General features: G+C 45.8%; 1 protein-coding gene across 6 annotated transcripts in view; it reads right to left on the bottom strand.

The window, feature by feature from the left end:
* Window positions 1-12,975, bottom strand: part of CHD7 (chromodomain helicase DNA binding protein 7) — a 202,266-nt gene that overhangs the window by 92,358 nt on the left and 96,933 nt on the right. For all 6 annotated transcript variants that reach the window (XM_048508624.1, XM_048508629.1, XM_048508628.1 and 3 more), the window contains one exon: window positions 8,783-9,216. In XM_048508624.1, the coding sequence (XP_048364581.1) occupies window positions 8,783-9,216 (434 nt within the window). The remainder of the gene's footprint in view (window positions 1-8,782; window positions 9,217-12,975) is intronic.

Below are 12,975 nucleotides of genomic sequence, written 5' to 3'. Positions count from 1 at the left end.
AAAAAAAGGATAAAACAATAATTGAGCAGCCTAAAATAAACATAAAACAGACTACAAAATAGCAAAAAGATAAAACCTCAGAGTTAAATGTTTTTATAAAAATAAACCTTTTTGCCTAGTGTATAATAGATGCCAGAGGGACCAAGGTAAAGGACATTGCAAAAGCATGGCACCACCACTGAAAACGACTTGCCTCTGCAGATGCAGACACAAAACAAGGTCTGTGAGTCAGCTCTTAACTGGAAGGCCAGATATTATGGGATGAGAAGATCCAAGAGTTAAAGTTAAAAACAAGAACTTTGGAATGTGTTTGGAAATAGATGGCTGGACAGTGGAGATATTTCAGCGCAGAAGTGACAGAATCCCTGTATTGGGCACCAACAATAGGATAGCTGCAGCATTTGGGACACATTACAGTAATCTGATTGTGAGCAAAGTATGGATCGCTGTAGTCCAGGGATCGGCAACCTTTAACACCCAAAGAGCCATATGGACCTGTTTTCCATGGAAAAGAAAACAGTTGGAACTGCAAATACTTTTTGACATTTAAAATGAAGATAACACTGTAAACATTGGTTTTTTACCTTTACGCTTTGTATAAACAGTTATAGTGTGTTGCTTATGAAATCCATGGAGTGCTACAGAGAAAATTATATTTTGTTTATGTAAAGAACACATTTTTAACATTTTGAACTCTAAAAAAATAACAGACCCCCATGTCTGCCATGGATGGTGGACTCGACAGCCATATTCCTCACTGAACATGGCTCCCACCCTGGTCCCAAAAGCCACAACTTCTGAGAATCTACCCCCAAATGTCCTGGGATTTGCCCGCCGGGACAACCATGACTGAGGATGATCCCGGCCTTCCTCCCTTCCTCGATCTACAAGCTTACCCTCCACTGGCTTACTCTGAAGTAAACCTTCCAAGATTCACATGCAAGGCTTTCCCCATGCGCTCCTGCCCTCCTTGGCAATGCAGAAGTAAACAATTCCCACACACCCCCGCCTCCCCATCAAACAGTCCCGACGAGTGCAACCTTGCAGGGCTGCAGGTAATAACTCCTTTAAAACCTGACATCGTCTTTCTCACCTGGGGGCAACTCACTCCAATCTACAGTGGCTTTGTGTAGTGTTAAACAGAATCGGGACAAGATCCCATAGCATAAATGGCACAGAACCAAGAATCAGTCTGCCAACACCACCCTCAGTTGGACAAGTAAAAGTGGAACTACCAAAGACCAGTGCTTCTCTGTCCCAGCCTAGACAGACTCTCAAGAACAATACTACATTCAATACCATCAATAGCTGCAGAAAGATCCAGGAGAATGAATAGGGACACAACTGCCTGTCACTCTCCCAGCAGTGTGGGACTTTCCTACGGTCTCTGTTATTTCCACATTCGAGAGTCTGACACAGTGATCATCAGTCACAGTGACTGATTCTGTTTAACACATCACACATCCAGGTTTGAAGCAAAATGGGTTTTATAATCCATATCTTCCTAGACTATCTGAAACTGGACAGCCATCACCAGTTCAAAACACACCTTGGCCAAAATCATTTAAGCCACTTGGATCCAGAGACAATGTCATCAGAAGGTGCCTCACAGCCCCTTATTTCAAAGTGGTTGGAACTATATCCTCTAAAAGAGAGGATGATGAAATTTGGCATGCACTAAGGGACCCTGAAAACTGGGCACTACGTCACTAGCGTTCACGTCAAACCCATGAGGTCAATATGATCAGGTTCTTCCTTCCATGGTAGACCATGTTGTTGTTCAGCACAGCATGGCAAGGCAATAGAGTAGTAAGGCAATATACACTCACATATCTCAGCAATGAATACAATCCTCCTGATCAACCTGTACACACAGTGGCTGAGACTGTCTAAAATATCTGATTAAAGTTCTGCCATAGCTGAAGGGGGAAAAGAAAGGCCATGATAAGGTCAGGGCAGCCCATATCGAACAATGTGATACAATCCCTGGAATACAGACAATCACCAATGCAACAGAATGTATTTTCAGGCTTAGAAAGCTGATAGTACATTCTGGCAAACTGAGTAAAAGCCTGGGACACGCACAACCCATGAACAGAAGAGTGTGGGACATGCACAACCCATGCTCAGAAAGCTGAATCCCACCCACAATCATGATGGAATGGCTCAGAACTTATTTGTACCTAAATATATTTACATATGCTTATTCGTATCTAAAATCCTTGCTAAATGACTATCAGACTTTGAAAGGTGCTATCACTGGATCAAAGTCATCATTTTTTATTGAATAAATCAAATCAAAATGATTAATTGGATTTTGAATAAAGAAACAATTAATTGTAACGGTTTAAAAGTACACCGCCCTGAGCCCTTCAGGGATAGGGCGGTATACTAAATTTAATTATTTATTTATTTATTTAATTAATAATAAACCATTGTTATTATATTCCTTTGTGGTTATGCAAACTGCTTTTTATAAATAACGCTTTTTATAGAGGGAGGACAGGAACACAGAGGGTGAGTTTATGGATCCAAGGAAATGATGGTCCAAAAAAGTCTGGGATCCAGTCAGGGCTGATTCTTAAGACCCAGAGCAAAAGAGAATTTCAGAAGATCTTCCTTGCCTTCCTCGCTCCCAAGCAGCCCACAGCCTTTCTCTCCCTCAAGTAGCCCCCAGCCCCCACAAAGCCATTCTTCAAGGTCAAAATATTTTCCTGAACAAAATGCAGCATTGGGGAAGTCGCAAGAAGGGTCCATTGAATACTTACTGTGAAGGGCCTTTCTACTGGACGGCAGGGGGATATCTTGATAGGGTGTCTTCTTCACCAATTGCAAGGAGGCAGGAACTAATTAACGAAGTAACGCCTTCTTCCTGTGAGGTCACGACTCCTTCTAGTCTCAGTATCCATTTTTTGGCCAAGCAGTCACATGACAGGGACCACAGGAAGACAAACAAGAACATCGAACAGATCAACAATAAACTAACAGTTGCTCCCCGGTAACCTGACCTAAACTGGAGCATTAACATTGGGGACTGATAGCCCCCCAGGGAGGGTTAAGATATTCCCTGCCGGGCTCCAGTAGAAAGGCCCTTCACAGTAAGTATTCAATGGACCCTTCTACTGGAGGCGGGGGATATCTTGATAGGGACCTCCCCGAGCAGTGTCCCCAAAACTAGGGTGGGAAGCATCAGTCCCCAATGATATTCTCCAATACCCTTCTTCCGAAGGCTACTTCGGAGGCGGCCATGGAGTTTAGTTTGTAATGTCTTACAAACGATGAGATTGACGACCAGGTTGCGGCTTTGCAGATCTCCTCCACTGTCGCGTAATTTCGGAAGGCCGTGTTGGCGGCCGCGCTCCTAATGGAATGGGCTGTCACCCCTGACGGAATGGGTAGTGATTGAGCTTTGTATGCCTCAATAATCGTAGCCTTGAGCGTGGTGCTGATGGCTGCTTTTGACATAGGTAAGCCCTCCACGCTAGAGGGCTTTACATTGATGAACAGCCCGCTTTTCCTAAGGCTCTGATCTGATCAGAAAGGCTTTGAGTGCCCGCCGCACATCCAGGGTGTGCCAGAGCTTCTCCTTGGGATGGTTTGGGTTAGGCAGAAATGACGGGACTGATATTTCCTGTTTTAAATGAAATGTCGAATGAATTTTTGGGCTGAACGTCGGGTCCAGTCTAAGGGTCACCCTGTCTGAGTGGAAAATACAGAATTTTCTGTTGGACGACAGAGCTTGCAGTTCCGATACGCGTCTGGCTGATGTGATGGCCAGTAGGAACAGAGTTTTCATTCTCACCCAGCGCAGCGGTATCGATTGAATGGGTTCGGAAGGTGGCTTCAAGTAGTGCCACCAAGACTGCATGTAATCGCCAGGTGGGGAACCTGTGAATTACCGAGGTTGCTTGAGAGACACTCCTCTAAGGAACCGCCTCACGCCAGGGTGCGTTTGGCAATGGTGTTGCCCTTGATAGGCGCGCACACCGTGGAAAGTGCTGCCAGTTGCCGCCTCAACGAAGCGCCGCAGGCCCAGATCAAATCCTTTCTGTAGGAACTCTAGGATGTCTTTGATTGCCGGTTTCTCCGGTCTATGTCTCTGATTTCGCCCAGCGGGCTAAGGTTCTCCACGGGGCATTGTAAATGTTAATAGTGGATTTCTTCCGTGCGCTTTCCATGATGGTGTTGGTGACCCTTTCGAGTAGCCTTTTGCACTAGTCTTTTCCTTTCACACGCCACGCGGTCAAGCAAAGCCACGTTGGATCGGGGTGAAATAGCGGACCTTGTATTAGCAAGTCTGGGGCTGTTGGTAGTGTCAGAGGCTGTCCGCTGGCTAGCCCCTGGATGGTGGAAAACCATGGCCGTGGCCATCTTGGAGCCACCAGGATGACTGTTGCCTGCTCCAAGATGATCTTCCTCAGGAGGCGTGGGATTAATGGGAATGGTGGGAATGCGTAGAGCAGGCCCGGCGGCCACTTCACCGTCATCGCATCTGTTTCCTCCGCCGTCGGCTGGAAGAACCTCGAAAAGAACCTGGCTGTCTGGGCATTCTCCGGGCGCAGGCTTGTGGAGGTCCGTACTTCTGGAGTTCCGAAGGTTGCTCTTTGGCAGATCAGGCGGAATACCTCGTGGGTTCAGCTTCGCCATTCTCTCTTCTTGTATCTGGCTGGTCTGCCTCCAACCAGTCTGCTTGGTTGTTTAGCTTTCCCTTGATGTGTTATGGCGCTTCCAGCGACAGCAGGTTTTCCTCTGCCCAGGACAAGATCTTTTTCCTTCTTTCTTTGATGCGCAACCCTCGGGACCTTGAGCCCCCCCTTGGTTGTTGACATACATTTTGGCCGTCCGCCACGCTGTTCTGGTCCTTGATAATGACGGTTGTCGGTAGATCCTTTTGGAAGTGGTCTTAAGGCCAGATCTATGGCTCTGGTTTCCAGTATGTTGATGGCGAAGTTTTGTCTCTTTTTCCTCCCATCTTCCCTGTAACGTATTTTTGGTCGTAGAGGTGGCTCCCCATCCCCTGCAGGCTGGCATCTGTGAAGAACTGGGGACGCTTCCCCGCGTGTAGGTAGCGCCATTGCCCTTCTGTAGGTTCCTTCTTGATTAGCCACCTCCATCGGAGACTGGTTAAGGACTGAGTTCGGGATGACGATATTCTTTGTCCCGCTTTTGGATTATGTCCCATTGAAATTCAATGCGCTAGGAGGTGTTGCAGTGGCCTGGCGTGGAATCGGGCCCACTGGGTTCCAGGTTAGTCCATCACCACTCGATATGAAAAGTCCCAGGAGGTTGGAGCTGCCTTGAGCAGCGCAACGGGTTGCCCATGGCGGTTAACAAGGCTTTCGAGGTTGCTTGCTGGATTCTCTGGATCTTTTTTTCTTCGAAATGAACAGTGAGTCCTTTGTCCGCGGTCCAGGATGGCTCCCCAGGTGCCTCGGGATCCCTTCTTTTTGGTTCGATTGAGCTTCCTTTTCGAGAGCTTGACCCATGAACCGCAAGTGCGCTTTGCAGTATGTCTTTCTGCACTCTGGGTGAGCATCGATTACGCCTTTGTTGTCTGGAGCTGGACCTTGATTAACAGGTCGCCTTAAGTAGGGATGGATGTGGATTCCTCCTCCTCCTCCTCAGACCTAATTATCGGGCTTTAGAAGCTTTACATCTCTTTGAGTACGCCTCTGGGGCCGTGGCCAGTCCAAAATGGGAGCCAGGCTTTGTATTGAAGTGTTGCAGGCTCCACCGCGAAATCTCTTCTTCAGGAACTTTCGATGGGCCTGGTGGGATCGGATGTGCAAGTAACGCCCTCCCGTGAGGGTCTAGGGAGGTCAAGACCCGCTTAGCAGCTGCAGGGGTCCGCGAGATATAGTTCGAGAGTTTCCATAATGGAACCCTCGGCAATCGAATTGATTTTGTTGGACTCGTCCTCCCAGATCTCAGCATTGCTCTGCAGTCCCCATTACTCGTTTGGGGACTGTAAAAAAGTGTGAATAATAGTGCCTAAGAACCTTCCTGCAGTGGCACTGGCTCTCCATTGCCTGGATGTTTTCTACAAGGTAGATCCACTGTCCCGAGGGTTAGGGAGGGCCTTTGGCCGGGCCGCGGCTATACCAACGGAGATGGTATGAACTGGTGGTTTTGGAAACTTATGGCGAACTCTCTATCATTACATAGCCTTCTTTGAACTACCTCCCTGGCTCCACCTGTTCATATGGGGGCCCTGCCAGGCTGACTTGAACCTGATAGACGGCCCCGACATTGGGGGGTCTTAGGTAGTCATTGTTTTTTGGAAGTCTGGCTTTGAATGGTTTTCCCCTGTTTGTTATGCGTTGTTTTTGGAAGCTTTTGTCTCCGAAAGGAGCTCTGTTGATGCTTGCTGCTGCTGCCAGCTTGGTTTTGGAGGACTCTCCTCGGAGTATCTGGGGAGCACTCTGTTGGAGCCGGAACGTGGTTCTGGAGTTGGTGTTGGCTTTCTCCTCCTGTCTCACCGATTTGGGCATTGCCTTTCTTTTGTCCTTAGTTTCACTCAGTACCCGGCTCTAGATGTTTGCCAAATAAAGCCTCTCCAAAATAGGAGGTAGGCCGCCACCACGCTTTTTTTTTTTGACCGCAGCATCCGCTAAGTTGCCAGGGCGGAGCCACGCCGTTTGCCGCCTGGCGATCATGGTGGGACGCCATGGGTCCCTGGCTATAAGAGAGCGATGCTGGCATCCAGCGCGGCATCCGCTATGAAGGCAGAAGCCAGGAGCACCTCGGGCCCTTCCACTTCTCTCTGGTGGCAGAGTTCATAGCAGGGATCCTTTACAGGATCCTTCTTTGGAGCCACGCCATGCTGGCTCTGGGAGACCGTGGGAGGCCGGAAAGTGAGGGCCTCCCAATGGCCGCGGCCATCCACCATGTGCCTTTCGGAGTGGCTGCCTCCGACCTTCTATCTAGCCTGACCTCTAATACTTTCCCTCTCCTTCCTTTGACTCCACCATGTGGGTCCCCTGAGTGGGAGCGAGCTGCCACCGGCTCGCTCTATGGCTGGTGCCTGTAACATTGTATGGAATTGGGGAGGGGACCAGGTATGGTCTTTTGTACGCACGGTGGAGCGCTTTTGTAAAAGTGCTGCTGGTTTAAGCTTGTATTCTTCTTCTAATGCGCTCCACAAAGTATTCCGGGATCGGAAAAACGCTAGCCCCCTTCCTGGTCTGGAGGGAAGTAGTCTAGTTTGCCTTTTGGGAAGCCCTTAATGGGCTTTGCTGGAACAATGTCAGAGTCAGGGTCTGCTGGGGGGTCTTTCTGCCCCTCCTGATCTTGCAGGTCCAAAGCTGATATGGACTTCGTGATCAGTAGTTGGAGGTCCCTCTCTAATTTAAAGTAAATTTTGGGACTGCTCTGTAGCCTCTATGGCCGCTTCTCTGCGCCAGAGAACCTTTTCTCCCTCTGTTCCTTTACTTCGGCTCCTCGCGCCGGAGGAGTTCTCCTCCTCCTCCGGGAACTCAATGGGATTCCTGTACTGGCGCCTCTCTCCTCCGCCTCTCTTTGGTTGGTCGCGGGTTGCCGCTTTTACTGCGGCCTGCCTGTGCCGGGGCGGCGCGCCTCTTCCTGGCCTCCAGGGCCTTGTCTATTTGTTCGGCCAAAAGCGCCAACTCTTCTGGCGGCGCGTTGTGCCAGGCCGCGACTGCCGTTGCCGCGGTTGCTGGCTGAGAACTGGGGTCTGTGGACTCCGCCCCCTCCCCCCGGGGCCCCGGCTCTTGCCTTGTCGATGAGGTCGTTGCCTGGACTGGGGCTTCAGGTTCTTCTTGCCCAGGGGGGAGCACCGGGGACTCCGAATCCCGCATGGGGTAGGAGGAACCGGTGTCAGAGCCGCCGCTAACGGCTGCGCCTTCGGAAGGCGCCAAGCTCCCAACTGTTGCAGGTCCGCGCGGCCGCTTACTCGCGGGCGCGGTCCCGTCCTTGCCGGCTGCTTTCTTCTTCTTACGGAGGTCCTCTGCTGGAGCCTCCGTGAAGGCAATGGTTTTTGCCCTGCTCGATCTGGTCCCCTCTGCAGCGGAGCGGCCGAATCCCTCCCTGGGGGGTGTGAAAGAGCCGGTCGACATCTTGGCGGGAACCGCGTGTGCGGCGGGGATCGTAGTGAGCTTCTCGCTCCTGGCGCTTTAGGCGCGAATGTGTCTAACCTAATCACTCCTCTTTTCCCTAAACGTTTCACACACTAAGCGGGGGAGGGAAGTGACACAAAACACCAAGAAACAAGTACACACACAAACTCAACACAAGGCTCCTACGTGCTAGATCCTTAAGGAGCTAAGCACAAACGCATGCACTCCTTGCAGGCAGGAAAGAATACTGAGGCTAGAAGGAGTCGTGACCTCACAGGAAGAAGGCGTTACTTCGTTAATTAGTTCCTGCCTCCTTGCAATTGGTGAAGAAGACACCCTATCAAGATATCCCCCGCCTCCAGTAGAAAGAAGAAATCAAGTGACATCTCCTTCCCTCATTCTATAACAAAAAGAGCTTTTAAAATTGTTTGTGGTGGGTTTTCCGGGCTGTGTGGCCGTGGTCTGGTGGATCTTGTTCCTAACGTTTTGCCTGCATCTGTACATGTAACAGACTTCCCTCTGTGATACACCTCTGAAGATGCCAGTCACAGATGCAGGCGAAACATTAGGAACAAGATCCACCAGACCACGGTCACACAGCTCGGAAAACCCACCACAACCAGTTGAATCCGACGGTGAAAGCTTTCGACAATACATTTTAAAATTGTATTTAATTGGAACATTAATCCTTCAAATTTCTTACATACCTCGCCTTTTTGTTGCTCTTGGGTTTTGGTGTGGTGTTTTTTGCTTTCTTTTCCTTTGGCTCTTTAGGGATCTTAGGGGTTTTGGGAGTCTTGGGTTCCTTAGGCTCCTTCTTCTCCTTCAGTTCTTTTGGATCCTTCGGTTCTTTTTTTACCTTGGGCTTTTTCTTTTTCTTCTTCTCTTCCTGGGAACAGTCTAGCAATTTCCTGGTAGGATCCTGGCCATCAAGCCCACCAGGAAAGCCTTCTTTACCAAATCCTTTATTGGGACCTTCTACAACAACGTGATTGTTTTTCTTTTTCTTTTTCTTTTGCTGGGGAGGCTGTTGCTCAATCGATGATAGATAATCATCACTTTTCAGTAGCTGGGCGTTCGGTCCGCTAACCTGAGTCATGTCTGGCACTGACTTCTCCAGGAAGGGTTCTGATGGAGAATGCTAGAAAGGGGAAAACAATAAGGGTTTTCAGAATGATGTGTTTGAAATAATGATAGACCACAGAAAAATGCATAAGTTCAATTCCTACAGACAAGAACAGTACCATTTAGAATACATTTCTCTTAATTAATGATGGGCATTGCTAAAAAAAATATTATAGTCTAGAAAAAAACTATGCTGAGTTTGATCCTGCAAATATGTTGATCCAGCCAAATATTCTAATAAACAAAGCATATCACTGTCCATATTTTTAAAATATTCTTTTAAAAATTAAAAGTTACAATAAGCTATCTAAATATTTATTTTATTAAAGTGAAAGCTTCCCTCTATTTAAGGAGGCAGCATTACAGAACAATTTTGGAGAGGGAGTTACTACTGTGAGTTGGTTCCAAAGTTTCTACCCTACCCATAGTGGAGGTTTTTTTCTAGTATAACAAACCTTCTGCAGGTACAAGGAGCCCTGGTATCATGGAAGGGGCATGTTTCACTTAAGGAGTTTCACTTAAAATGTTTCACTTATACAAATGAGTGACTCAATAAGTACGACAGAAAACGTAGCTCTTCAGTGTTATTGATAATTCTCTAGCACACCCGAACTCAAGCAAATATGATGGGCACAACAGAACACATGTAGTTAGAACAGTAAATGTGCAGAATTATCCATTTATTATTGCAGTCAAATGAAATGAACAACTAATAAGTGCATGGACCTGTTTGCCACCAGGATATTAGTAATTAAAAGAATAACAAGCTGACAAGATGCTACAAACCATTTGAAAAACACACTGAGAAGGGGAAACATATGTGGGTGGTTCTTCAACCTGTAAATATTAAACCTTTCATTGATAAAACTTTAATTTTTCCAGTGTATGTTCCTTTGAATACTAATTAGTGCATAAGCCCTACTACATTGTGGCCATTCTTTATGTATATCTGAGATAAAGCAATAAACATGACTTTTGCGCTCATTTATTCAATACTCTTTTCTAGTAATATTCCTCTTCCTTGAAGCCATTCCTGTACAGGTTTTAATTCTCACTCTCTTTTCTTGTCACTTAATCTATTTTCCATTCTCATAGGTGTGAGTGTTTTCATGATGTATTTAGATTCATTTTCTAACCCCCAAAACAGCTAGCTACCTCTTGGGTGGTCTGGACAAACATGTAGGCTATAGAAGTGCATGAGCTCCACTTCCAGTTGGGCTGGTAATCCACACGTATGAAATTTTGCATCGGGTCTATGCAGAAAATTCAGTTTGCATAAGACCAGATCATTAATCGAGATTGAATTTAAAAAATCACCACACCATTTGGGCATACTGGATTTTTCCTTCATAAGCCTTATGACAAAGTGTCAGCCAAGCATCGAACTAAGGCCCAAAGTGTGAAAGGTGTCGCTTTAACTTTTGTGTCCAGACTCTCTCCCCATTTAATACAATTCCATCCAGACATTTTATTCAGACAATTTCTTTCTTATATTCACATCTTCTTCAGGATCAGGGGGTTTGCTCTTGTCTACTGAAGTGTCATTTAGCTTCTGTCTCTTTTAATCTTGTTGATACTTATTGCCCTCCTAGACATTTTAATTCTTCTTCTTTGAGATTTAAATTCCTTTCCACATTCTATCCCACTTCTCTCTCACACAAACTCCAGACAGACCCTACTACATGTTCTGGGCACATCATATTGTGGACCTTGTTCTTAGCTTCAAGGAGCTTTCACGTTTTATATTTTGCTCAAGTCTTCTAGCGGGTCCTTAGGGAATTCTCTTTGTATAGTTCCTTCTTTTCACTTTTTCAGTAATTCAGAGCTTCTGTTTCTCATCTCTGCTGTATTATATTCTCAGTTCTTCTACTATCTATACATCCTACTTAACTCCCATACTTTGGCTTTTTTTTTTCATTCTTGTCACTGATATGCTTTTAATTGTTTGTGTTAAATCTTTTTATGTAATTATTTAACATGCACGTTAGCCATCCTGAGCCTGGCTAAGGCCCAGGAGGGAGAGATATTAAATAAAATAATAATTTTTTATTATTGAAAAAGTTCTAGGGCCAAGTGCTAGGGCCAAACACTTTTGGTATAAAACCAAAGGTCATTTTGAAAATTTACACTATGATTTTATTAATTACACTATACTTTTTTTCTTACAAGCCAAATTATTTTTCATTAGGGCATGCAGTTCATATTCTCACAGTGACTTTTCTGCTTTGTCTTATACTTCATCCTCGTTCACTTTTCTGCCTCCTTTTCAATACTTCTGCTTCTTAATTGTTGGCACAGTTGTGGATCAAAGTATTTTTTTTGTATGGATTACTGGATTTCTTCCTTCATCTTTCTTTATATTAGCTCAACCTTCTGAAGTTCATTGGTTCCTTCAACTTTTCTTAATTCTATCAATTAGCATCTTCTGATCTTTATTAGTTGGATTATCAACTTTTATTTCATATTGTGATTTTATATTTTAATTTATTTATTTTAACTATTTATATCTTGATTTTCTCCAATCAATGCAGGTCAAAGAGGCTTGAAAGTTTTTCACCTAGAGCTAGTGAAGCTGGCAGAGCACTGGTTGGATTTGAGTTTTCCTTCGGGTACCAGTAAGACCTGTGCCACTGTGTTCTAGACTACCTGGAGTATCTGGAGAAGTTTCAAAGGAAGCTCTGCGTAGAGCAAGTTACAGTCGAGTAATCTGTAAGTGACCATTGTATGGATCACAGTGGCAGAGTTGGGGTTAGATAGGTAGAGGGCCAGGTGCTAGATCTAGTGGAGGTATAAAAAGACCACACTGGCAATATTATTGGCCTGTGACTCCATTGATAAGGCATTCAAACTCGCTCCCAAACTCTTGAGAGATGGTGCTGGTGTTAACGTCACATCATCAACAGTAGGAAGCTGGCACTCCTGACCCAGTCTCCCTGACCCAGTCATAGAACCTTCAATGGATTTAATTTCAGCCGACTATCTTAGCCACTTCACCACAGCCTCTGAACAACTAGTCAATAATGCTGGGGTGGCATCCGGTGGGCCATCCATGAACAGATATAGCTGGATGTCATTGGAATATTGATTACAACCCAGCCCAAAACTCTGAGCAAGCTTGGCAAGGAAGAACACTGGCCTCAGTTGGAGTACTGAATCAAATTCAAGGTTTTGGTTCTAACCTTTAAAGCTTTAAACAGTCTGGGACATTCATATCTGCAGGATTGCCTCTCTCAATATCCCTCCCCCCCACATCCCTGTTCTGTTCAGATGGGATGAATTTACTGGTGATCCTTGGCACAAAGATTATCCGACTGTTCACAACCAGAGCCAGGGTTGGGTTTTATTTTTTGTTTTTGTGTTTTTTCATCTTTGGCCCCAGCCAGGTGGAACTTTCTGTCAAGTGAGACCAGGGCCCTGTAGGATCTGATGCAGTTCCACAGGGTCTATAAAACAGAGATACTCCACCAGGCTTTTCACTGAAGACAGCTACTTTGTACACTACAGAATAAAGTCAGATTAACCAAATCAGTCCAATCAGTATAGTTTCGCTCATGCTATGTTTCTCCTGAGAAAATAAAAACATTCTTTTAATATCTCCCAATGGGAGGAGCTGAATTCTAGAATTTTTTTAAAAAGACAAAAGATTTTGGGAACTAATAGTTCAAGGTACAAAGACTGGCAAATGTGATCATCATAATCTCAATATCTCTACCGAATCTTGGTTTTAATCACTTTTCTTCTTTATATTGGGGCTCTTACTCAGATTATGCCACTA

Source organism: Sphaerodactylus townsendi, linkage group LG09 (genome assembly GCF_021028975.2).
Source record: "Sphaerodactylus townsendi isolate TG3544 linkage group LG09, MPM_Stown_v2.3, whole genome shotgun sequence".
NCBI lineage: Eukaryota > Metazoa > Chordata > Lepidosauria > Squamata > Sphaerodactylidae > Sphaerodactylus > Sphaerodactylus townsendi.
The sequence above is the reverse complement of the archived record's forward strand: the minus strand, read 5'-3'. Positions and strand labels throughout refer to the sequence as shown.